The sequence below is a fragment of the Acomys minous genome (genome assembly GCF_964271855.1).
Source record: "Acomys minous genome assembly, chromosome: 5".
NCBI classification, from domain to species: domain Eukaryota; kingdom Metazoa; phylum Chordata; class Mammalia; order Rodentia; family Muridae; genus Acomys; species Acomys minous.
Genome location: NC_140494.1, coordinates 107589103 through 107616933, shown reverse-complemented (window position 1 = coordinate 107616933; position 27831 = coordinate 107589103). Strand labels below are relative to the sequence as shown.

At 43.0% G+C, this 27831-nt stretch overlaps 1 protein-coding gene across 6 annotated transcripts in view; it reads right to left on the bottom strand.

The window, feature by feature from the left end:
• The window catches only part of CADM1 (cell adhesion molecule 1), a 324719-nt gene that overhangs the window by 52084 nt on the left and 244804 nt on the right, over positions 1–27831 (bottom strand). For all 6 annotated transcript variants that reach the window (XM_084783657.1, XM_084783660.1, XM_084783658.1 and 3 more), the window contains exons 2-5: positions 13671–13817; positions 11960–12112; positions 4946–5083; positions 2713–2871 (exon numbers count right to left, since the gene is read on the bottom strand). In XM_084783657.1, the coding sequence (XP_084639783.1) occupies positions 2713–2871; positions 4946–5083; positions 11960–12112; positions 13671–13817 (597 nt within the window). The remainder of the gene's footprint in view (positions 1–2712; positions 2872–4945; positions 5084–11959; positions 12113–13670; positions 13818–27831) is intronic.

The following is a 27831-nucleotide window of genomic DNA, read 5'->3' as shown; positions in this document are numbered from 1 at the left end:
TAGAAATCTACAAGAAGAACAACGTGATGGGTGGATCAGGGCCCAGGGGTGTCTGCTCAAACTATTGCACTAACCAAGGACAATACAAGTAGTAAACACCTACTCTGATGTAGCCAACAGACAGGACATCCATCGCAGTTATAGGGAGAGCAGGGACTGACTCTGACATAAACTCTGATGCCTCATATTTGATGACCTGCCCTTGGTGGGAAGCCCTGGTGGCACTCAAAGAAAGAATAGGAAGGCTACCAAGATGAGACTTGATAGCCTGTGACCATATAGTGGGGAAGGAGAACCCCCTCAATAATGGAACTAGGGGAGGGGAATAGAGTGGGAGTGGGAGGGAGGGAGGAACGGGAGGATACAAGTGATGGGAGAACAATTGACTTGTAATCTGAATAAATTAATTAATAAAAAATATTGCAAACCAGATCCTCAGTTCCCTTTGTGAATTATATAAAGGTCTGTAATTCACAGCCTTCCCTTATACAAGATGATTTTTTACCTACACGTATTTTTTTTAAAAAGCATCAAGAATATATTGTTTATAACTTTAGTTGAGGAAAGAACAGAGCCCACTACAAAAGGCTGCTGTGGTAAAGGTTTGAAATGAACAGTAGCTGCAGACTCATTGTTTGAAGGTGTTACAGTGACTCTCCTGAAGGGAGGAGCCCACAGTACTTTGTTAGATTGGAGCCAAATGGATTCGGATACAGAGCTGTGTTCATTTTCTTGGAAGGACAAATCCCTCTTGAGTCTCCAGAAGATGAAAACAAGGCTAGGAATCATTATCACATTTTCCAGGGGTAGGAGGTACACTGCTTGAAATGCTCTGCGTTTGGCAGTGGATGTAATTTTGTAGTGGGGGGGGGGCTATACTCTATTTAAAAGATACTCCAGGAAACTACTTAAAGGGTTTAGGGGTGGAAACTGGGTGGAGGATATCCACTCAGGACTCACAAAGGAGCTGATGTATTATTAAAGCTAATGGGCCCTACAAGGAACGCTAATGGATATTAAGTTTGCTTAAATGAATTACATATTAACAAAGTCACAAGAAATCTAGTATCTGCCAATTTAGATAATATCTGATCATTTCTGTTTTCCCATTATAGGGACATTACACCACAATAGTTTTAGTGATATGAAAATTATAAGCATGATGCTCATAATGAAGCTATATAATGAAGTAGAGGAAATGAATTAACAAGAAAAACCTGCATTCTCTAATGTAAATCGAGCCATGCTCACAGGGCAAGAAGAGGTTGGGACAAGATGGTCTCTTATAAGCAAGTTTATAATTTCCCCCACAATCTTGTTCTACTTGGATGATTTAAACACAAAATAAGGAGGTTATCAGCTGAAAAATGGCTTCCAAAGGCAAATTCAAACCCAAAGAACCTATGAATATGGCCGAATTTGAAAAAAGAATGTCTGCACTTGTAATCCTAAGGATTTCAAGATGAGGCCACTCTGGATTATCTGGGTGGGCCCTGAATTCGGGGGTAAGTGTGTCCCTATATGACACACAAAGAGGTCTCCTGAGTGACGGGCATGGGCTATGAAGCCCTAATCCAGGTGTCACCTAAGACCATCAGAAAACACAGATTCTTATATTATGATTTGTAACAGTAGCAAAACTGCAATTATGAAGTAACAACAAAAATAAATTTTATGGCTAGGGGGTGGGTCACCACAACATGAGGAACTGTATTAAAGGGTCACAGTGTCAAGAAGGTTGAGAGCCCTAATCCCTTGGGGGAAATCTCAGAGCACTCATCGCATAAAAATCGGGGAGGACCCTTTCTAAGGCCTTTGGAGGAAAGGTGGTCCAAATAAGAGCTGAATTTTGGTCCTTTGGCACCTAGAATCCTGAGTGGACTTCCGTGTTTCTTAGGAAAGGTTTGCGGCGCCTTCAATTGTGAAGGTGCCCTAAAGGAGAACCCAAGAATTCTCAGAGCTGGTCATGCATTTCCTCTATCAGATCCCTAGTTACTGCTCTCCACCTAAGTCCTTGCAACACTGTCCACTACATGCTTTCCACTGTATCCAGACACTTCCAGAGGCCAAACTATAGAAGAAATCTTTTGATGAAAAGTGAGAGAAGATGTCAACTTGGTCACAACCTTGGTTAGAGTGTGGCTCTAGACAGAAAGAAGGTTTCCCCTCCCCCTGAAGCAGAAGGGCCCGGAGAAGAAGCCACAGAGAATCTCCTCTTTAACTTACAGGGCATAGTTAGGCCCAGTCCCACTCACCACAATGTAACATTATGGATGAAGTTCAGCTTTCAACTCTTGCTCTAACTAAAGCTAAAGAGAAGATGCAGTTTAGAACAGAATGTTGGTACGAAATGGCAATAAAAATATAAACATCCAGGGTTTATGATGAATTAGAGGGAAGGAGGAGCACCTCAGCCCTAGTTGGCTGGGAATGGTGGCACTGAATGAAGTTGATTTTAAGTCATGCCGAAGCAGACTGGCAGTATTTGAGTTTCGTGTCTGAGTCAGACACACTCTCTTCACATCCTCACTGGCACGTGGTCAGTAGCATTTCAGTAAAATGATCTTTCAATTATTTTTTTTTTTCTACCAAGATGATAAAGGGAAATCCATCTACACCGTATAAAATGTATACATGCTTCCAACAAATGAGTGCTGAGGAGCCTCAAGACAAGCACGTGCCTCAAAACAAGATAGATGCTTGGCTACTCACACTGCACTTCCAGATACCGCTGGGTCTGCAGGTTTCCCGTGACGGCAGGGTGCTCCACCTGGCAGATCACTGGGACCCCATCGTCCTCCTTGTGCACCTTCAGCATCAGCTGGCTAGTCACCGTGTACATGTCCGACCACTCTTCCACCTCCGATTTGCCTGTGGGAGACAAAATGCATCAAGATCCTTTCCCTTCCCCCACCCCTCGGCAGTGCTATTTTAGGTAACATGATGGCAGTGTCATGGGTCACAGCAGTCTGTGGCTGAAGACACCATAAAATGGTTATTTCTTTCTTTTCAGGCTAGTATTAACAGCATTTCTAATATATTCCGAAGCCGGGTGGTGGTGGCGCACGCCTTTAATCCCAGCACTTGGGAGGCAGAAGCAGGTGGATCGCTGTGGGTTTGAGGCCAGCCTGGTCTACAAAGTGAGTCCAGGATGGCCAAGGCTACACAGAGAAACCCTATCTACAAAAACAACAACAACAACAACAACAACAACAACAACAAAAACAAAAACAAACCCCCAAACCAGCGTGGTCTACAAAACGAGTCCAGGACAGCCAAGGCTACAAAAACAAAACAAAAAACAAAAACAAAACAACAAACAAACAAACAAAAACCTCCAAAAACAAAACAAAAACAAAAAAACAAAAACAAACAACAAAAATGAAAACAAAAACAAATAAACAGATATATTCCAAAACTAAACCATACACACATTATTATTATTCAAATATATTATGTATGTTTCTTCTGTCTTGGAACATTCTGTCAAATATATACCAGGCTGTCATGCCACTGAAAAATTCCAGGGCATAGTCTAAATCCCGTAAGTAATTCCATCAGCAGTAGGGATATAAACAACCCCCTTTGCCTACACCCATCATCAACAATTAAGAGGGAGAGCAACTAAATGGATTTACATAATTGAAATTGTAATTGAAATGTTTAAACTCTGAGACTTTTGGAAGATCACAAGCAATGCAGTGGCAGTGGGCTAGAGCAAAGTGAGATACAGGGCTTTGGGCCAGACGGGAGGCACATCCAAGAACACACAGGGCGGGAGGGAGAGGGCTTCCGGAGGGAATGAATAGGCCTAGGCCGTCCCTTCCTGAACTCGAGAAGCACGCACGCCCAGAAGCACGGCACGCCAGTAACTTTCTTTGAGTGTTTTGTACTTATTGGTCCACATTTAATGGCTCAGTGCCTTTAGACAGAGAAGCAGAGGGGAAATGAGAAACTCCTTCCTTCTGAGACCATACCGAGGAAGAAGGAGTTCAAGACACAACAAGCCTTTGGAGACTTGCTGCTCTCCACAGAGCTCTCCTTTCCTGCATCTAGGCTTCCATAGCACCTTTGTGAAAGGGCTGCCTTCTTCCTCACACTGTTTATTTATTTAATGAGCGTACATACAGTTCCAGTGCTTATTCAATGCTTAGTAAATATTCATTCATATCCTCTTCATAATAATATCCTATTATTATTGCTCCCATTTCAGAGGACACTGAGACACATGGCTAAGAATTTCAGTTAAATAGAGGTGGGCTCCAGAGTCCTTTGTTCAGGCACTACTTTCAGGGAAACCTAGAAAAGAAAGGGCGTCAAACGCTGATGGCTGTGAGAGACAGGATAAGCAATAGAAAATAGTCAAATAGGAACAGGGCTTTAAGAGCTGCCTGTAGTGTCACCCCAAAGTCAGAGTTTGCAGAAGAATAGGAGAGGGCTTGAGCAGCAGAACTACAGATTCACCAGCAAAGTCATCCCCAGAAATTCATAATTAACATACGTCTGCAATGCAACCACTCTTGCAGGAAAGCACATACCAACAGCTGATGGGTAATGCATGTTAGAATGATTTGGAATTTTAAAAAATGCACACTATAAAAATGTGTGGTTCTGAACCACAAAACAGAGGACAAAAGCAGTGGAAATTGAGGAACAGACAGAGACAGCCTCAGACTACTACAATTCCCTAGCAAAGCTCTTCCGGGTCTAAGGAGGTCAAGGTTACAGGTTTGGTTCACCAACTCTCACACCGCAGAGGGAGGGTATGAATGAAAGCAATGAAAGTCGTCCTGTTCTGGCCTCAGATGCTTTTACTAACTGATTAGAAACTTTATCTGACTGACTATTTTTGTTTCAGGGGCATTCATTTGTATTTTTCACAAGGGCCTACTTGCTAGTGTCCGGTGCCAACTAACTGCTTCAAGGCTATGCAGTCTGCTCATACCTTTGAGTTCCTTGTTCCCTTTGAACCATCTGATGGTCGTGGCTGGCTTGCTGGCCATGGCAGTGCAGTTGACTTCAATCTCCTCCCCTTCAACTGCAGTGTCTTTCTGGATATCAATCATCAAGTTACGTGGAGGAACTACAAAGCAAACACAGATGCTTTATAAACATGGGATCCTTCTGTGGGCAGATTTTCCTGTTCACCGGGAATCAGCATTACTGTTACTAACAAAGGCAGACAAGGGACCCTGCTGATGGCATCACATCTGGATGGCAAAACAAACTGCGAGGAGGGTTAGAGCTGGCTAGACAACGTCATGTAAAGTAGACATGCATAATCAGCTAACACCAAACAACTTTCCTAAATGTCTCCTATTTAGTGAACCAGGGACTACTAACGAGGGTTAATAATCTAGACACTGGTCACTAGAAAATGGATAAGGAAATAGGTATAAAATCAAGGGGTACACACTATTGAAACTAATGTCCTTACCTGGAAGCCCCTGAAAGCAATAATTCTCCTTGAACTCAACCCTTGGATTTCAATCTTCATAGGACAGACTTCAAAGTCTATCAACGAAGATGAAAAACTTGTGGTCCCTTAGAAGAACGACTCACCACAAACACCTTCAGAAAAAGTATGCCTCAAACCAGATCCACTGAGCTGGAGACTGACAGAAGTCAGGACACACTTCTGTCGTCCTCCACTGGGGGTTGGGTGATATAGGAAATTCCAGGGATGAGCAGACATTTACCATACTCTGAATGCCAACGCTCAGATCTCAGAAACCAAAGGTGAAAGAGATCCTTTAAGTGCTTGAAAGACACTCAGATATCAGAATGGAAACACTTTTCTATAGGCATATTAAACATCTCTGTAATAAAATAGTCAAAACAAAAGACTTGAAGGCTGACATACTGAGTAATAATCAAGAGTGTGCATGACAGTACTGATGATGTCAATGAGAGTTATGTTTTATATTTATACATATATATATATGAATATATGAAACTGAGTTGAAGGTGAAACCTCAGTGCAGCCCTACCTCATGACTGCGCCTGCTGAAATAAAAATCAGTAAGAATACAGAATTCAGTAGTGTGAGTCTAAGGATATGAGCCCTGGCCACTATGAATAAGCAAAGACAGGGTGAGACTTATGATTAATAAGTTTCTGAACCCAGAAGAGAAACAAGAAATTAAATATGTATAAACATGCTGTCCTGACCATCAAGTTGAATAATACATCCCTGATACTGCTTCAATAAATTATGGGATTAAACCATGTTATTTGGGATTTCCAACTGTTCCAATCCAATGTGAAAATTCTGTCCACAGGAAGACTTTATACTGAATTAGAGTGATTGAAAATTCTTATAGAGAATGATGAAAGAGGAGAAACAAAATGATTTGTTGCATGTGTTTCTCAGCAAGATGGCACACTGTGGTGGCGGGGGGTTGGGGGGTGGGTAACTGCTGCAGCAGAGGCTCTGCTCTCCGTTCCCCATGTATGAGGAAAATAACACATGCTCAATCAGGTGGCTTGCTAAAGGAGTATGGCCTGAATGAGTACACTTATCTCATGGCAAAGAACTACCCTGGCTTACATTAGAAAAAAAAATAAGCAGGAGAGGACAACTTAATATCCAGTGCAGACATGTCCATCTGATGGAATTTTTAGAGATCCAAAGAGGAGGTGATATAGTTTCTTTGTACAAATGACAGTCAGTTGGGTTACAGACTTCCCCTCCATATATATAGATAGTACACAGGGGCTACACAAACAGTACATGCTCAGACTGAGCAGACAGTACTGTGTTCTGGGTGCAGGATGGTAGGAATAGTGAAGTGAGAAATGCGGAAACAGTTGTCTAAGCATGAAGAAACTAAGGCCTTGGTAAGGGACAGCACAAGAGAGATAAGCACAAAGAAGAGCAAGGCGCGAAAGGCTGAAGGCGAGTCCTCCCAAACAAACTGAGGCACAGAAAAGGCAGCCTTTTGGGACCTGGATGGAAGTAAAGCCAGTGATGAAAATAGTCCTTGAAGTTGGCCCACTCCAAACTTCCTGATGACATCTATAATTATGAATGCTATTGTCAGAATATAACACTGAGGGTAAAAGAGAGGGCAAATGGCTAAAGCTGACAGTACTGGAATTCCTCTGAATAGAGTATTTCCCCCACTTCATGACTCTGGGGGAAACACCTTGATGGGCATATCAGAATCTAGGCACTTTCTTAGTGGGAATAGATCCGGGAGTTGCTGAGACTCCACACAGATAACTAAGTCTCCGAGCAACCTGGTAGCCAGGCTGTCTGTCAGTTGTGCTCTGTGTTCTGGGCATCTTGCCCTTGTTGTGTGTGTGTCTCTCTCTGTATTTCTCTGTCTCTCTCTGTCTCTGTCTCTGTCTCTGTCTCTGTCTCTGTCTCTGTCTCTCTCTCTCTCTCTCTCCCCCCCCCCCACCCCGGTGCACCTGATGACACACCAAGACTCCTCACTCCAGACCTCTCATAGCCGCCACCAACTGTTCATTTCTGCCCGTGTTATTTTTCTTAAGAGCAGGACTATTTCTTTCAGTGCACAGTTTCAGAAGCAACAGTCCTTGGTCACTGGGCTATGTGTTTCTGGGCCCACAGCTGGACACAAAGAGCAACACAATGATGAAGCCGTGTGGAGGAGGAGGCTGTTCACATCATGGCAGCTATGATCTAGAAGGGGCTGGGACAAGAAGATGTAGCTCCACGGACATACGTCCCATGGCATTTTTCTTCCAGTGAGGCCCTGTCACTTCTTTCACAGATGCTAGCGTGTTACAAATCAATCAATTCATTAGGTCAGAGACCTCAGGATCTAACCCATTCCTCCAAGCATGCTAGCTGGTGAAAACACAACGCCATGATAAACAATTCAGGTTCCAACTGTAACAAACTGTAACGGCATCTCTTGGTGGAAAGCCTAAAGACGGTGTCTGTTCCTCCCACATCATCAACAATGTGCTAATTCAAAGTAAGGAAATGAAAAAAAAAAAAACCAGGTGGACACAGGACAGGAAAATCTATGAATAGCACCTGTTGACTCTGTTTGGGGGCTTGGGAGCTTGAGAGGTAGTTACGGTCTGTATCTGATTTTCCCACATGGGTCCTAGCTGTGTCCCTTTCATCTCTGCTGTAAATGGTACACCCTGTGACCTTCAGAGTAATGGGTTACCACGGGTTCACATGATTACTTTCCTGGACAGCTGGCACCTTCTTTACCTTAAGCCAAAGGGAAAGTATAGGAAACTCCAAAAGCTGGAAAATATAACCCGTGTAGAAAAACACTGGACTTGTGTATTGTTTAGGTCATCATTTTGAGAAGCAGCGCAGTGATTTTCCCCAAGCCCATAAACAGTTTTCTCAAGGCTGTGGCCAGTATGGCTCCTCTCTGCTGAGATCAGAGGAAGAGAGAGGCAAGCAGGGCAAAAGTTGTCTGGGTTACAAGGCTAAAGTTTGATAATTTGCATTTTTGATGCTCTAAAGACACTTCTCTCAGATTTTTCCCCTATGTAGAAACCCTTATTTAATTGGAACTAGAAACATTCACAGGGGTCTTCAAGTTTTGGACTTTTAAAGAACAACAAAGCCCTGGACAACACAAATGAGGGGATTTAAATGTGCCTTTATGAAAACAGAAGGTTGAAGATGAAAATATTCTTTCATCTTATCCAGCCCGTCCTATTGTCCCCTTTAACTTCATCCTGATTTTAAATGTCTATTCTAATACAAAAGAAGTTAGTAAAGTGTAAAATACATTTGTGGAAAGATGAATTAAAATTGTTGTAGTCAGTTAGTAAGAACTGCCTGCAGCCTTCAATGAAAACAAGCACAGATCTGCCTGGGGAGGAACATGAAGAGGAAAACCTGAATCCAGCTCACACACAGGAAGCACTAGAAAACAGCGCAGAATGTCAAGGTTCCTGTGAGCTAACCTCAAACCTGCTAATTATAAACATTACGCCTACAATATTAAGAGAATCAGCAATATCAAGATGCGTCACATTAATTACCACAAAAGAGGAGTCTTAAAGCTGATCAGTATGTGAGATCTCACTCGAAGACCCTTTAAAATAATTAGGTTCTCCCGTTCCTGGAGCCTTAAGAGTGAGCACTAATCTTAGGAGGATGGGACTGTAATAATATTAGCTACTATTATCAGTAACTGTGCTCATCTCAGCAGTGTCTTCTCGCTCTTACTCATCTCCTCTTACACACAATATAGAGTCCTACACTCTGTGCGGGGATAAGGCCATGAACCCGCCGCAAGTGGAAGGGCTGAACGAACGGCCCACATGGCACCTGAATACACAGGAGGGTTTTCAGTTTTTACATGAATGAGATCTAAACATAGTTACATACAGAACAGCATAGAAAACATTAGCAGTGGCTTCCATATCTTAGGCTAAAGTTTTTCCTGAGGGAATTAAGTCACTAATAGCCATAAGCACTAAAATGAGCATCTTCCACCAACCAGGAGCTTGACAGCTGTAAGTACATATGGAATCCTGTTCAGAGGCCCCATGGATAGCAACGGAGATGCTAATACATCATTCTCCATTCATTATAATAGCAAAAAACCCTAAACCTTAGGAAGGCTTGACTGTGTCTCAGTGGAAATTGTCAGATTTTGGAATATGAAAGACTCTCACACTGATGACAACAATTTTACTCTGTCAAGGAATCCTGGAGTAACTTCAGTGGAAAGAATATTAAATGAATGCATAATATCCACGAAAAGAACATTGACTAGTATTACCTTCAAGTACACTTAGGTTAATGCTTCGATAAAATACGAGCAGGAACCTATCACTTCTAGAATAATGAGACCTCTGAACAGATTACAGGCATGGTGCCTCTAGGAAGTCTACATGTTGGTGGCTGATGCCAAGCGCAGGGCACATGTACATGTTGGTGGTTGACGCCAAGCGCAGGGCACATGTACAGTTGAATGTACATCACAGGACATTGATAACCAACAGGGGGCAGCGTCTTGCTAATGGTCTAAAAGATATGCTCTTGATAACTAAATGTGGAGTTGCAGAAATGTCCTGAAAATGACTGCACTATGAGACACAGCAATTGCCAGGCATGGTAGTAAGGTCTGCTTTGACTCCCCAGAGTCTTAATGCTCTGTGTATGTGTTTCTGCGTTCGTGTACAACATATTTTCGTACACGTGTATATCTATGTGGAGATTAGACCTCAGACAAGTCTCTCACTGACGTGGGATTCTCCTATTAAATCAATGTGGCTGCCCAGCCCCAGGGAGCCATCCCCCTGCCTGGGTACTGTGTGAATTTTAAGAGCGTGCTATCATGTCCAGCTTCTAGGGATTGAACTCAGGTCCTTTTACCAGCTGATGTATCTCCCCAGGTCCTTGGGTTCTTAATTCTTATTGTGTGCTTTGTAACCTTGGCAGACTTTCTATGAAATTAAAATCTCAAAACCTAAAGGCCCCATGTAGTAAAAGAAAAACATTCTGAAAATCCAAAATGTCACAGGTCCATTGCTTCCGCACCATCACTCTTGCAGAGATGCTGCAAGTGATGGCAGCTCCAGTATAGACGGTCATGTCACACACTTGTATTCAAGAAGGTGTACTCAGACATGTGTATTCACACATATGCAGACAAGCAGAGATGGAAAACTTCAAATGCCTTCTGGTGAAACTGGCTCATCTACGCAATACCAAAGTACTCACTCAAGCAGAGTTTCGATGCAGCTCTTGTGCAGATTAAATCAGAAAGTGACTTACATATGAAAGACTCTTGCACACAGTCCACACTAGGAACCATGTGGCCACACATTAGGCCCAATTTTCTAAAAGCTCACTTGGTTATATTACGAATTCATGCAGGCTTTGGGCACACACTTGGCTTAGTGAATTAAAATTATTTCCCCCTTTATAGCTGTGTTTAAATAAAGTAATAAGGAAGCAGCTCAATATGCACATTCAAAAAATACATATATGTGCACATACCCAGTGAAAATGTCCTTCATATTTATCTTTCCTCTTTAATCTTCATATCATTACACCAAAAAGCTGCAGCCTGACACCTCAAATAGACTTTGATTCATCATCTTCCTGAAGGTGTAAATCAGAGATCTAGCCTCACTTTACAGTGTTGTGTCCTTGAAAATTCAGTTGCAAAACCCTGGATCGGCTACTGTTATGTACCAGAGTATATTGTGTAAACTGTGACAAACTCAGAGCCTTCAGCACAGAAATACCTGCTGACTGTATCAAAACATGCATCACCCTGGCCACTGGGATTTCAGTGAAAAAGCACAATCTGATAACCACAAACGATGATGCTCCAGTTAGTAGAGGTAACCTCACAGCCAGCCAACAGTGTTCTGCCATTTCCGGTTAGCTCACTCTGAACTGCCTTAGGTTGATGGCTGCCCCTGGTGGCAAGGAATGTGTTTCCGGGTATGACTTTCTGTTCTGTAGCATGATGTTGGCTATCAGTAATAAATAGGGTGACAGATAAATAAAGCCAAAGGTAAAAAGGTCAACCACATTCTAATGAGGATGTCAATCGTCATTTGAAATCATCACAAGATAGCTAAGCTCTGCCATGGGTGTAGGTTTGGAGGTGGGGTGGGGGGGGGTGGCATCTTCCCCTCTCTTGTACAGAAGGAGAAAACACAGGGTAGTTCGATGCAATGGCATTTCCTGTGGCCAGTGACTCAGGTGAGGGCTGTAACCCTCTTGATCTTTGTGTACTTGTGAAGCTGGAGAGGTGAAACCTAAGAGCAGGTGGGCTCTATAAGATGGGTGACTGCTCCTCCTGAGACCAGGTGATAAAATACGCTACTTTTGAAATTCAGCAAGATGGGTAGTGGTTCTTTCTAAAACAAGTTGCCACAGTGAGACCCGCACTTAACCCCTTCCTAACTGCTGGAAAGTCCTTTGGTAGCCTGAGCCATCCCACTGACCCCCCCACCCACCCACCCAGAACTAATAAGCATTTCTTACCCAGGACTGTGATGGTGGTGTAACTCTCCTGTGGGGGGTCAGTGTAGAGCTGGCAGAAGTATCTGCCTTCATCCGAAATGGAGACGTTTGTCAGTGACACTTTGAGTTCACTGCTAGAAAAATTCAGCAGCTGAAACCTGCTGTCCTTCAGAGCTGTGAAACAAAACACAGTCAGTGATTGCGCAAAAGATGATGGACAATCTATTTTCCTTAACTAGGCAAGGGAAGAAGTCAGATAGTAGAAAAACAGCCGCAGAATGGAAACAATTTAAGTCTTTCTGTATCTGAATGGTACCATTTTAAGGCTTCTGCAGTTGCTGCATGCAGACAAATAACCCTCCTGACCTTTCTTAAGGAAACTTACACACAAACCATCACTACCACCACCACCACCCTACTGGGACAATTCCAAGCACTGTGTGCCTTTTCGACACTTGATCCTAAACTGTTTCAGGTTTCCTGTCAGAGACAGGCAAGATGAAATGGGGAGTAAGGGAAAGGCTGAGAGTACAACGTGCCTGGCTCTCTCAGCCGGGCAGCAGAGGTTCAGAAGGAAAATGAAAAGCCGAAAAGAAAAGAAAAAACAAAAACAAAAATCCACAACAACAACAAAAACAAAAAGCAAAAAAAAAAAAAAAAAAAAAAAAAAAAAAAAAAAAAAGCAAAATGTAAAATACTGATTTTTAACATGTCATAGCAGACTATTTGGCTGCACCTGAATTTAGGGGATATGAACTGAGGGGCGGGGCAGCCTGACCCAGGGCCTTTAGAGGCAATAGCTGGTTACATACCTTCCTAGGTAAGCCCACCTTTCCTAATCTGAATACTAATCAGACATCAATCAGGAAAGTGTCATCACAATTCAGAGTCTTAGTTAACAGGGAACATCTTTTTCAGTCGAGTAGAGAGGCTATTCGTGCCACACACACACAGGCTGTGCGGAGGCCCACTCTGTGGAGCTCTTCTCTCCTTCCAGCATGTGGGTATCTGGGAGTAGAACTCAGGTGGTCGGGCTTGGTGTCTGGGCATTTCAGTCTCAGACATTTCAAGGCCCTTCTTTAGTCCCTTTACATGGTCCTTGTTTATTAACCCTTTTCACAGACTGTTCCAAAATACTAGGAGGGGACAAGAAGACAAGCAGCCCCAAACATGCACGATGGCTACTTGCTTCAGTGAGGTGACTGGCAAGTCATAGCAATCGTGAGCCTTTGGTGGCATATACAATTCAGCATCAAAGGCTGGCTTCTGTTAAACTGCATTTGAAGGGATTTGAGCCTATGGCTATCTCTGGAAGATAGAAGTTATGGTGAAAGATCTGGTCCTGTCATTACAGGTACAGATTGCCTTGGAAACACCAATCTTTAAGCCAAACAGATTCCCTATCAGAATGCTCTATTTTCCTTGCCTTACCCTATTTGAGTTGTTTGTGTCAGCCAAGTATTTGGGACTCGATTGCAATTCACCTTGAATTACTACAATCAATTCCTAGTGCAAAGTAAGACTTTTAAAGGGCACCATTCAAGGTTTCTATTAAGTAGAAAGATTATGATTGCCTGTCTCTTCTTCTCTCTAAAGAATTGACTAAACTTTAAGCATCTAACATTAAATTAGAAAGAGGTGGCCTTGGAAATCTCTTTATCAAGACAACACATAGGTAAGAAATAAAAATAAAAATAAAAGTTGCCATCTAATACTGTGAGTGGAGACTTACGCCTAAAGTCCCTGAAGTAAATGGTCTGCCTGTTGGGGTTCAGTAGTTGAATCACGGAGTCATCACTCTTATTGACTTGGCAGCTGATGGTTGCAACTTCTCCCTCGATCACTGTCACGTCTTTAGTAAACAGATTCTGTCCATCACCTTTAAGAAAAAGGGAGAAAAAGGTCAGATGGAACTTCCACCATTTAAACTTTAGTCCCTGAGATGCATTAAAGCAAAAAGAAGTTAGAAACACATTATAAAAGTAGCATCTGATACGGTCCTAAATACTTTTCTCCCTAGTTCACAAAATGAGTCGTCAAACCAAGGCAGATCTAGGTTAAGACACAATTAAGTACGGAATTGACATGGGAGTAACTGCCAGTGCACTGAGGAGAAACCAGAAAGACCAGATTGCTGTGAACATGGACGTGTTCCCACCTATAAGAGGGAAGGTATAGTGAAGCCTAGACTACATAGCCTTGATCCAAGCTAAAGTTAAGGAAGGCTTACTTATTGAAGTAGGAATAGGGAGGCTCAACAGATGATGCTGTCTAGTTAGCAGATAGAGACAGTCCCAATGTACAGGCAGTTCATTTTGTCAAGTATGGAAGTGAACACCAAACTGCCTTTGGGACCTCAATAATCCAGAAGGCCTCCAGGTGAGAGTCTGATTCAGCTCTCAATAACCTGCCTTCAGGACTCACCCAAAGCCCAGCACAGGCCTGAGTGCACCAGCCTCCCCGATGATCGCCCCGTCAACCACTAAGACAGTTTCGGAACATGTCCAAGTGTGAGAGCCTTCAGATGCACTGATACCAGGCTCATCTCTGTATCTGCTCTATTTGCAGCATCAAGATCTGTCCCAGCAGCCAGAGCTTCTCCTAAATGTGTGGAAAGATCCAGAGCACAAGGCAGAAGCTCAGTTTAAAAGCAGAAGAAAAGGATGTGTTCGATTCTGTGGTTGGCATAGCAGGGGACAGGGAAGTCTGGGACACTCTCCTAGCCTTTAAGAAACTGAGATGTGGGTAAAAACAGGCACCTACTCTCTACTTTCCAAACAAAAAGTGTGTTTATAGGCAGCAGATGTAAACAGTCAGTCAGGAAGGGGGAAAGGCACACTGCTCTTCTGGAAATTCATCTCAAGTCCCCTGAGCTAGTTCCCCATCTACAAAATGGGGACAGTAATGAACAGCTATCCCACAGAGTTGCTATACACACAAAGCAGTTAGCACTGTGTCTAGCTTCTCATCAAGCTAAACAGATGGTAACTGCTCCTACTATCATCACCGCTACGTCACATCACCATCATTACCACCACTACCACCACCATCATCATCACCACCATCATCATCATCACCACCACCACCATCATCACCACCACGACATCACCCTCATCGTTTCTCTAGACCACAAATCCCCACACCTATTAAGCCATTATCATGTGTATGGGGAGTGGCAGATGTAAGAATGCAGGCTTACAATTCCTGCTTGGCAGGAGTTCTCCATATAGCTGGCATGGATCAGCATAGGGTGGCTTCTTCACTTCTTGAAGAAATGGTGTCACATCAAGAAGCAAAGGTCAAAGATAAATGGTACTTAAAAAAAAAAAAATCGGGCAGCATAAATTGAGTACGATTAGAATAAATGGAGGATTTCCACCTGCTAGCACATTTCTTCTGAAGGATCCTTTCTTGGCAGGACACAGTGGGAAAGTGTGATGGGGTGTCTAAGATGGCTTAAAGCCAAATCCACCCGGAAACAGACCGGCCCCTGGCTGAGGATTAGAAGAGAGACAACAAGAGCAAACTCAAAGGAAACTTGACTACGACCCTGAGGATGACCCCTGTGTAGGACACAGGGCCTGCTTAGCTGGGAGGAGGGAGGCTGTCCCGGGAAGCTCAGAGGGGCTGACTGCTCTTACAGAGGAGCAGCCAAGTGAAAGGTGGTCAGAAAAAACAAGGAAGGAGTGTTTACTGTTTTCCCTCTGTGATTAGGGTGACAAACGCAGCATTCAGAACCCAGCAGGAAGGAAAAGAGCAAGGTGACAGGAATTCCTGTCAAACAAGCCTGCTTTTCCAGATGGAATTGATGGCCCTGGGTAAGAGTGAGCAGAAAGCAGGACAGCAAACACCATGTTTGCAGGGCAGCCTAGTCAGGTAAGGAAATTCAGGAAAAATTACACTGTGTAATGTAAGTGTAAAATGGTGTTAAGTCATGGGGCTGGCCTTTAGGAGACCAGACTATCAAACAAGATCATTTTGGGGCAGAGCGGGATTTCTTCTCTCTGCAGGGAGTTTATTCGAAACACAGGCAAGATTCTTCAAGCCGGGGAAGGTGCATGCACAGAGGCTGCGAGCTGACAGCTACAAACCCTTGGATACCAACTACTACATTGAAGCGCCTGAGACTTAAAGCTGCCTCTAATTCAAACCTGCTCTAATAAGACAGTTTCCGTGGGAATAACGATTGGCTTTAATTTTAGTTCTTTATGGAAGTCCTATGGCCAGTACATTCTGAGAGGAGATGACTATGTTCACAGAAGCCCCTATATAGGGGGTGGGGGAGTGGAAGCTGAGGAGTGGAGCATGGTTCTGTACTTTAAGAAGGAAGGTAGTGACAGCATCAAGTCAATTCTTTTATATCACATTCTACACATTCCTTATTATTACTTAAAAATGGGGTATTATATGACCGGCCCATTTACCATGTCACCATGGAACAAGTCATTCTAGGTAAACTGTGGCCATCTGTGAACTTTTGCCTTTGCTGGAAATACTCAAGGTGATATTGTTAATATTATGGAGTAATTATTTTTTTTTAATTACTAAGACCAACCAGAAATCCAGTGTCTCAGAAAAGGTCAACTTTTAGCTCTGTTAATATGGTTCTAACAGCAATACAAAAGATTATGTGATAATGAAATATTTCGCTGAAAGACATCAAAGTGCTTTGGTGGATGGTGGTGGCCCAAGAATGTCTTTCTTTAAAAAAAATCACCAATAAATTATATGGGTCAGCTGAACGGCAATTATATCAAACACAGTCCTATACTTTGAGGCACTATGGATGGCTGCAATGGGATAATAATGATCTATTTATTTGAGGCAAAGGACTTGAGTGACAGCAAGGAAAATACAGTATGTACGTCAGTGCTCTAGTGCCTGAAGCCTTTATGTAAAAATGATTTCGGCTCATATCCTCAAATATGTCTTCCAAACGGAAAGGTTCACACTATGTATGGCTTGATAAATTTCCCCCCTTGAAATGGATGCTGAGACAATTAGGTTGTCACAAAATGCAATCTCCTGTGTAGCAGGAGAGAAACATGCAACTTTGGTATCTTCTTTAAAGACTGCATTAAAAAACCCTTCAGAGTTTTCTAAAACTCAATTAGCTGACATACTGTCAAGACAGAAACAGTACATGTTCTGGAGAAAAGAAATCAAACAGGTACAATATCTAGCCATTAAAGGAGGCTGTTAACAGCCAGGTAATTTATTTAAGGGTGGAGCAGTGGCTGGCATGTGTAGACATTTTCTACCACTAATTGGTATATTTGGATGAAGTTTGTGAGACAGAATCAAGCTGAATTTTAATTTATACTAGAGGTTGTCATGATATTGGGGTGCTTCCTATATCTTTCAAATGTTTGTTGTCTGTTTTCCTTAATATAGATCTATTTATTTATTTGTGTGTATGTGCGTGTGTGCATGTGGAGGTCAGAGGATGGCATGCTGGAGTCAGTCATTTCCTTCTACCATGTGGGTTCCAGCCTTTCCCCACTTAGTCATCATGATAGCCCTGTAGTTGTTTTCCAGACAGTCTTTTTGTGTGCCCCTGGCTAGGCTGCTAATGGCTAGATCGCATAGGCTAGCCTCAATCTCACGGGCAATCTTCTTTCTTTAGTCTTAATTGTGCTTGGATTATATAGACATACCCCATCATACTTGGCTAACTTTCAGATTTGCTCCAGAATTCCTAAAAACAAAGAGAGCCTTTCATTCATGAACAAGCACCCTCCATTAAATCAGACAGTTACAATGACAAGAAAGCTTTTTGTCTACAAAAGGTAAAAGTTACTTTGATGACTACCTGTGACCATTACAGCTCCTCGTTAGGACTAGCATAAGGACATTCCTTATTAGCTGTTTTCAATTCATATCTAATGGAGAGAGTCCTTTTCTAAAACCCCATTTTGTTACCCACCCTTTAGATGGCACTGTATAAAACTCTAGGCTCCAATGTGTCCATTCAATCAACAATATGTTCTTATGGAAGTGACAAGTGACAAGTAGGATCTCAAAGCCAGAAGTGAAAGTGAGAATCGAGAAAGAGAGCTAAGGTGTCCCCAGTGCTGGGTGGGGCCTTGGCTGCTTTCCCCTCTCCAGGCTTGCAGTGTTTTCAGTGCCTCAGCCATAAAGATTGGACCAAGGACCTGGGGAAGTTGCCTGGCCAGGTTCTGCTAGGCAGCTGAGCTGGTGTTAGACAGAACTTGTTCTGGAAGAGCCCCACCCCCACCCCTGCTTACCAGCCAACATCTCAGGATTGGTTGCTAAGGTCCCTTGGGCTCTGCCTTGAAAAATTTACTTGTTTTTAAAGAGGGTTATTTCCTTATGAGCAACTTGTGATTTTTTTTATTTCCATAATTTATCCTCAACACAATTACACACTTCAAGATGAGAGAGAGGCCGCCCTGAATGTAAAATACCTGTTTACTGCGGCCTCCTCCTCCTTTTAGCACTCTGTCCCTGGAGAATGCCTTTATTACCAGGGCATGGTGGGTACTTGCCAGTGCCCAGAGCTCTCGCCCTTGCTGCCTGGCTGTTAACAAATAAAACACTTCATTTTTACTGGGGGAGGCTCCCTAGTCCAGCACATAACAAAAGGACAAGTCAGAGTTAAAACACACTTCAGTTTATGCCATGGCAGCTATGGCAACTCCCCCCACCCCCACACACAGAGGGGCACTATGACACTTAACTGGTGTGCTCAAAGGAACAACACATAAAGCCTGCTCCATCAGCGGCTAAATAATATTACAGAAACTCTGGTCCCATCCCTGCTCTAGGAAAAGATGAACCCCCAACATTAAATTGGCATGCTTGCTGTCTAAACAGGAGGCACCCAAGCACCAAATATGGAAAGAAAACCCACCCTAATGATGACGATGAACTCAGTGAACCCTTAAAAAGCCATACCATGGTCCTTGAATGTGCACTTCTTAAACTCGGTGTCCTGGAACCATGTGCTTGTGTGAGGGAACACAGTGCATGCAGGTGTGGAGGCCGAAGGACGACGGCGGGTGCCCTGCTCTGCCACTCTGCTTTACTTCCGGGATACTGGGGTTCCTATTGACCTGGAGCTCACAATGTTTCCGCTAGGCTGGAGGTCAGTGAGCCCTCAGGACTGCTTGTCTCTCCCCTTGCACCCCACAGTAGCCCTCCAGGCACCAGTGGCCTACACCCCGCTTTTTGTGGGTGATGAAGATTCCAAGCCAGGCCCTCATTCCTGAGCAGCTCACTCTTTCCTTTCCACCATCTCTTCAGACCGGGCTCTGGAAGCTTTACAGCAATCAAAGACTTGGGGTTATACATTCTTATTCTTCAAGAAACATCAAAGCTTGAAACTTTTAAAGAAACAAAACACCCGCATGTCTTTAGAAACCTTACTTTTGACTGCTATGGCGGCTCTGTGTGTGACCTGAGGCCTGCCCTGGCTTGTCACCTGGCTTCTCTTCTGTTGGATCCTATTTTTACTACTCTATTAACGATGTACCCAACTCAAAAGCAGGTCCATCACAACCAAGTGAAACTATTATTAAAAGCAAAGGCAGTGCAGTTCCAGCTAAAGTTTTCAGGGGCCATAACAGAGAGGAGTATGTTCTAGAAAAAGGAATGGAGAAAAAAAAATAAGATTCTCTTGAAACCCAGAGGGAGAAATCTTTCTATCTAGGTATGTTCCCTCAAGTCAGTGTAAACACAGTGTGCACTACAAATCATTAACAAAGCCATTAAGATTTGATTTCTATCTAAGCAATTATTGTCAGCATATTTTGTACATTTCCTTTAAAAGACTCAATCCTATCTTTCAATTCATTAAACTGTTCCCTACATTTACAGAGTTTTATATCAAATCAGAAACCTATTTGAATTAATAAGAATTACAGTAAAAGTAATTTGAAAATAAATTATTTGAAGTTCAAGCCACGAAAGCTTTTGATGAAAGAATTCAGTTCCATCTAGACCCAACAGTAACATTTTGAGTCAGCCACCTACTGATGAGGGACAGGGAAAGCCATGTCCCGAAAGAGAGTTCCATCAACCAGAGGTTAAAGGTTAAGGGGATGACCTCTTCAAAACAAATACAATGTTTTATTTTTTAAGGGAGCGATAGTCCAACTGTCATGAATACTTGAATACTTATTTGAAATCAAAAGCAATCAATCTGTCCGCGGCTTACAAAGCTTCTGTTAACCTTTTTGATCCTCATCCATGTTGTTCTGTTCCCAAAAGTAAAAGCAGAATGTTGACTGTCTGCTCCGAGGACCAGTTCCAGCTTCTTAGCGGCCAAAACAATTGTAAGCACGAGCCACACAGACCAGGAGCTTATAGACAAACAGTAACTGAGTGGACAAAGATCTCTGACACTGAGGCCAACTCTCTGTGCTACCTTCTTTATCCAAAGAAACTAGAGAAACTTCCCAGGGCCAGGGCAGAGACGTGCCAGAAACCCCAAGGCAAGCACCACCACCACCACGAAGGGGGCAGGCAGATGATCTGCTGGAGTCCTCTAGTTGCCTGTTTCTAAATGACATGCATCGATTCCTTTTAAATTACAAAAGTAATATCTGTTACGTGTTGCTGTTGGTCTGAAGGCTTTGCTGTTTTGGCAGCATCTGTAGGGTTGTGTCCTATGCATACAGGTACCCAGACACTCCTAAGGATCTACTATGCTGTAATTACTATTGCATCACCTGAGCTTATAGAAGGAAAAAATATTGCATTTACTCTAATCTCCTTTTATAATCAGTAAAAGGTGAGGCAAATTTCTGAACGGTGAGTTAAAGAGTAATCTTCCTCGGTGCCAGTTTTTCTTCAATTAAAATTGTTGATTTCCCCTGAATACAAAACAAAAAATATCTGACACAACATTAAGCTATTCATGAATATTCTGTATACACAATCTTGTTTAGTTGACTAATGGCAAATTAACGTTCTCTATTTTAGCTTAAACACATAGTATAGGTATGTTTGATTAGCATTGAATTCCAAAAGCTGATTACTATGCATGCTTTGATTATGTAATTACATAATAGAGTATAATGGCTCCTTTGGAGTCATTATGATCTATATGGCAAATATGTTTCAGTTTTGCTATAGTTTAAATACACGCTGAGATGACAGCTCATAACAAGGTCCCACTTTTCAGTCTTATCAGCTAAATGGGCATTTCCTCATTCATCCTAACATCTCCTTGACACCAATTAAGGCCTATTGTGGCAAACTGCATACACTTTTGAGAAATTCCCTTTGTCCTTTTGACACTCAAAAACAGATATTAATTTTAAAAGCTGTATTAAGCAAAAGGCCTGTTTTCTGTTTTGTTTTGTTTAAAGAAGGCTGAAATTCCATCCTTCATCCACCCTCTGAAAGGTCTGCTGGGAATCACATCTAGTTCATTAATCACAGCTCAGACAAGCACAAGGGGGTTAAAGATGGAATTTCACCTTTAACTCCAAAATGCAAGGGAAGGAGCACAGCAGAGAATACAGATGTATGGGACAGTGGCTTGCCACAGAGCGTGCAGCTCAGGTTTCCCCAAGCAGCAGCCACACTAAGTGACACAAAGGCTCCACTCGGCAAATCGCATTTCTCCCTGTCTCCCTTGTATTTTGAAGTTCCTTGGGGAGGAGAAAGCTATGAAACAGCACAGCAAGGTCTCTCCTTCACAGCCCTTGCACTGGGGTTTTGATAGATGTAAGGCCAACACATCTTCCAGAGTGAAGAGATTTTTGATAATTCTACCCTGACCTTACAAAACTGCAAAGTAGTCTGGTTTTAAAATAGGAGAAAAGTTACTGTAAGGAATTATGTAAAGTTTTTCTTGTCCCCATGAAATTCTTTAATCTCAGCTACAAGAAGAGCTATTTCTGCTTTTCTCTCCCAGGGGAACGATCCTTATGCCATGCCAAACTAAAGGTGACCGGAGTCTCAACTTTAAAGATGAATACGCACCCAGCTATTTTTACTGTCTCTTCTATTGGTTTTTCAGCATGGAGGCTGAAAAACTGGGGTCAAGTGCAGTACAACTTGCATTTACATGGAACGGGCATTTCTTTTGTGAAAGGAAACATTGATTAGACACATGAAAACTCCTTTCAACGAAGACAGGGACAAAGTAAGCACTTATAGAGCATGTGTGTCTGCTGTTTCAATTTCAAGCACCACATTAGCTTTCTTTGCTTTGAAAGACTCCAGGTTCAATAACTTTTTAATCAGGGCCTACACCACGAAAGAGGTCAAGCCAATTATGACCCTTAAGGTCTAAGCTTATATGGTCCCCAAAAGGAGGAGGTGTGAGGCAGCACATTGAATGGGTCTAGGGTGTGGTACCAGTCATGAAACCCAAAGGTCTGCATTAGCTTCCCAATTGAAATACAAGAATCAAAGAAAGTAGCAGCAACAAAAGGAAAAGAGCACAAAAATCAGCCATAAAGATTACTAATGACTGCTCAATCCTGCTGCTGTTGATGCTGAAAGGGGAGGGGCACCAGCTTCCCTGTCCCCTTCATTCACTCTCCTGCTGGACAACACACATGGCTTTGTCATTCAGCAAGAAGATAACATATTTTGTTGCTGTCTGGAGAGAATATTGCCTAACCCTGAAGAAAAACTCCTCCCCACTGGGTAGGCTTGTTGAAAGTGACAAGAGATGGAGAAAAACAGAGCCCCCAAATAGAGTTTTATTTGCTTGGGAGATGGCATTGAAGTCACCTTGTGAAAGAGGCCTTTTAAGCCTGCTAAATCTGCTTAGAGGCTCTTGGGAGAAGGAGGGTGGCTCTTAAAAATATTAATTAAAAAATAAACACAGTCATCCAACTTGGACTTTGGCGAAGAACAATCTGAAGACAGAGGCTTTTTATAAAACTAATTGTGTTGGCAGAGCAAATGATTTCTCCTCAATGGGCTCGATTCTGCGATGCGCGTTTATGGCGAAAGAAGAAAGGACAGTGTTCGATGGCGCTTCTCAGTCCAACTCAACACTGGCTGCTTTGCCAGCATTTCAAACTGCATTATGCTTCTCCCAGACAAAGTGGAGCTGTGCTGAAGGCCAACTGTTGATCGTCTGTGTCAGCCACTTTGCTAATGAACTGATAATAAGAGATATTCCATTCCCTGGGACTGTTAACTGATGGTGGTGCAGAGGGAGAGTGTGCTGTCCAAAAGCATGGGTTCACGGGGCAAAAACTGCATACCAAAAGGGGTGGGTGGGGGAGTGAACAGCTCAGAGTGGATGGAGTGGTGGTTTCTTGGGCCCCCAAATTAGCTGAAGTTTGAGATGACAGGAAATGGCTGTTTTAATTCAGGTAACAGAACTATCTCCATCTCTGAAGCAACAGCTACCCACAATGGAAACAAAGGGTTTTATGATTGAGATACAAATACTTGTTAAAACACTTGTCAATCACCCAAAGGCACAAGCACTAGGTTTTTGCTGTTCCTGTACAGATTTTTCTCTTATCCAGAGAAGAACTTGGTGGCCAGTTATTTAGCACATACATCACAATAGCCATCGCTGGGCTACCAACAAAAATACAATGTTCAAATAACGCAGTAAGCGCACCAACTGTGAAAGCATAGACACAGCTGCTTTTCAGTCCTATTAAGCAGTAGGTGGAGCAGAAGTGGACACTGCTCAGCACTTGACTTTACCAGTTAGGCCTCAACAACATTCTCTAGGCTGGGTTTCTGTAGGACTCCAGCCTCCAATGTCAGTGGAGACAGTACACGCATTTCCCCTGCCTTTTAACACCCAACTCAATATCTTTGTCCCTTTCATAAAAGGGACCATGATTGCACTTATGTGACTTTTTGCTTCAACTCACTAAAAGTTGAGTTTTTTTTTTTCTTTAGGTTTGCCTCTAGGGGGATAAAGGATTAGCAATTAGTGTAAGAGTTAAAATCACAAGGTTACAGCACAGAACGGCAATGCTACACACACACACACACACACACACACACACACACACACACACACACACACACACAGGAAATCGGAAGTGGCTGCTGTTGCTGCTGTTCTTTTTCCTCTGGAGGCGAGAAAGGCAAATGAGGTCCTAAAGTGCTTGTTACTATTAATTTTTTAGCATCAAGAAAACTCCCACTATTATCTAGAGGGGCCATTATTCAAGTCAACTGCATAAAATCCAAAGCTAACTTATTTTTAAGGTGTTTTTCGATGTGCTAGGTATTGTGGTTATTTAATTCTGTATTATCTCATTTAAACCTCACTATTCCCTGTGTGGTCTGCTGTCATCCAAATGCATCCCATGGGCACAGGGGGAAACTAAGAAGCAGTTGCACCGGATCCAGTCTGTTTAGCCCTAGATCAGCTGGTACAAACAATCGCGGTGCATCAGTGAAGGAGCAGAAAGGACATTACATTTTATGGTGCTCAAAGAACGGAGGGAACTAATGGAAGACTCTAACGCTATCTCATTTATGATACCGGAATAAAACCAAACAAGCCCCTGCATAGACAGGAACTCTGAAGCCAAGCTGCCCATCTATCAGCAATCGGCGCTCCGATATGCAATACTGATAAAATCAGCCCAGAGCCAGGGCCCACAAATCAGGTCTTTAGTATTTAGGGGAAGGCGTCTGTTCTGCAGACTGATCCAGGCTCAGCAGCTCAGCTCCAGCTCCAGTACCTGCTTCAAGGGCATTCATTAGGATCGGCAGTCTGTGTGACCAAAGTCTGGCTGTGATAGCAGGCTCTCTCTACATCTTTCCGTGCATTTTCTTCCTGCCAACAAGAGCCGCTGAAAACCTACCAGATTTAAAACTCACAGCCGACGGGGGCAAGCAAGCACGGCTATCAGTTGGAGCCCATCAGATATGGACTTGGAGTGAATGCCAGCTTCGAATGGCATTACTGCAGACACAGGAAATGGGGATACGGGAGGGGATGGTGTTTAGCAGTCTCATTCGAGAGAGTGTCCCAAGTGCGTGCAATGTGGTTTGTTTGAGAAAACAGCTGTAAATCCAGGATAATCATCATGCTGAATAATGCTGCAACATTCAACTTACACTTCCTACCAGGACTCCAAGCAGCTTTGGACTATTACATGAAACAACAATTTCTAAGCTGGAAAATTGGCCCTTTTGGGTGAGTTATTCACTGTGTAGTCTGTCAGTCAGAGAGCGGATGGTGACTGGGTGATGCCTAAAGCTCTGGGCGCTTCCCCAGCCGGTCTCAGCTGAGTCTGAAGGAAACACGCTGGACTCAGGGAGCTCCAAAAGCTCAGCCAGGGTTTGATGATGGGCTTTTGAAAGGAGAGAGGCAGCAGCCCAAGGAGTTTCCTTCCACATTCTGCTCTCATGCTTGCTGATTGCCCGGTGCCAAGCCCATGTCAGGCAGAGATGCACAGTGACGATCCAAATTGGTGCCATTATACAAATAACTTGATTAGTATCATCCAAGTGTGGGCTGCTGATTAATCATCACTGAAATTAGAGATAAGTGATAAGGGCATTCATTACTCATGACTTGTTTTTCAGGAGTAAGGGGGCAGCGGAGGAGAAAGGAGAAGAGCATTAGACTTGGAAAACAGGGTCCTTGCTATGGTTCGAAGCTTCCTGGTGATGGAAATCTGTAATTCTGAATTTTCCTACATTTTAAAAATTGGGTAAATGATACCTCTCTAACAGGGTTATAAGGAGCCTTGAGTGAAGAAATTCTGTGTGTGTGTGTGTGTGTGTGTGTGTGTGTGTGTGTGTGTGTGTGTGTGTGTGTGTATGTGGCCTTCAAATCTCTCTATGGTCATCATCACCTCCATGATCTCTGTCTACATTACTAAAGCCTTTAAAATCTATTGGATTTTTCAAGCTTGGGGAGTTTAGGTGTTATTCCTGTCTTAAGTTCTTTTCCTGCTATGATGTTAGGACTCTGGCTGAAACATTTAAAGGAGAAAGGGCCTGCTGTCCTTACCATGCAAGGCACAGTCACCACGGTAAGGAAGTCAAGGCACTGGGGCGTGAAACAGCCGGTCACAAGGCATCCAGTCAAGAATCAGAGAGGGATGTACACACTCTGGGGTTTGCACTTTCATTTTATACAGTGCAGGATCTCCTGCCCAGCAAACAGTCAACCCCTCCCCCCGCCACAGGAATGCCAAGAATGATTCTGGAACCCTTTCAACCATCACTTCATGTTATTGTAAAGTTAACCAAAAAGCAGAGAGCGAATTTAAGCATCCTTATTGAAAAATGTTTATGTTACAACTACATACTAACTGCAAGTAGCAGGGATAAAGAGAGGGCCTTCACTGGAACTAGATTCATTGTGCAACGAGCAAAAACAAGTTTACTCTATGGGCTCCATAAGCCCAAAGTAAGTAAAGAGAGCAATCCATACTCCTGGGGAGAAGGGTGGACAGCATTAAGTTGGGAAAATGACAAAACATCTTCCTTGGCAAACTTCTCAATCAACATCCCAGATACCAGCCATACTAATGGGGCAAGATCTACAAAAGTCACCGCAGGTGTAACTGATCCTTTCTAAATGTCAAAAGTAGAGCTCAATGAAATGAAACAAAAACTCCTCAAGACTTGCAAAACTGGCCGCTTTCTTTGTTCTATTTTTCAATACAGGAAGGACCCCATGAGATGTTGAAATAAGCAACAATGGCTGGCCCCTCTCTAACTCACCTTAGCCTGTAGGGTCCTCTCTGTCCTTCTCTTTCCGGCCAGTGCTGGCTGTCACTACCCACACATACTTTCTTCCTTTCTTACTAAGCGCAAGATCTTAGGATAAAGCTTGCAGGTGCTGAGACATGTCCTGCTTACTAATGAGTTCCTGAGGGTGTCTAGGATGGCTGAGTTCTCTAGAAACGCAACCTTCACGAAGTGCTGTTCTCCTGTGGCATGTGGGGGTGTGATCACCCCCTTCATGTGACACTGGAGGAAAAGAGCATAGTCAAAATGTAATAATAATATATGATTTAGCTTGACAATTATACTCTGACACTAATAGATATTCTTGGGTAAAAATACACTCCTTGAATGTAGGAGCAAATCAATATATAATTGGCATCTGACACTAGTTGGCTATTGACGTTAGTTTCTTATTTTATCACTGGATCAAGCCTGCTTCCTCCCCCCAGCCCCCACCTCCTGGTCATTAATCTATTCACAAAAGCAGAAAAGCTGAGCCTAGAGGAATACCCACTCACCCTGTAGGGTTGACTGCCACCACTAGCCTTTGCTTTGTGTGGCGGTCACTGTGCATGGGTGTGTGCAGGGCATGTTCATGGATGCCTATGCATGCAGCCCAGAGGTCAACCATGGGTGTTATTCCTCAGAAGGTACCCTTGGGTTTTGAGACAGGGTCTCTCACTGGTCTGGAGTTCACTAAATTGGCTAGGCTGGCAAGCCAGTCAGAACTTAGCCTCCATAGTGCTGGGATTACAAAAATGTTGATGCCAAGACCAGGTCTTTAAATAGGTTCTGTGGGTGCTTGGTTGACCCCTGTGCTTTTTGACTTCCAGCACACAGTGAGTTGTACACACGCACTATGCTCACTGTTCCACTTGTCCACATGGCACTGCCCTACACTTGTCTTCCACTGGGTCAATCCTACCTCTGCCTCAGGTTTCTCCACATGTAACAGGACAGAAAATGTCTCCTTTGTTAGGATATGTCAAGAACCAGTGGATTCTCATTTGAAGATTTGAGACCAATTTATGGATTGAAATAGCAGTGAGCTTGACATGAGTTGTACACACCCAAAATTACTTAATATTATTTAATTATTTTAAGCTCCTTATTCCCGTGTATCCCCAAGTAAAAACTATTTACCTATGCTATTACTTTAAGATGTTTTTTTTTACTGTGTTCTTATTTTTCTTTGTATCCCCAAAATAGAACATAGTGTCAACACATATGGTAGATGC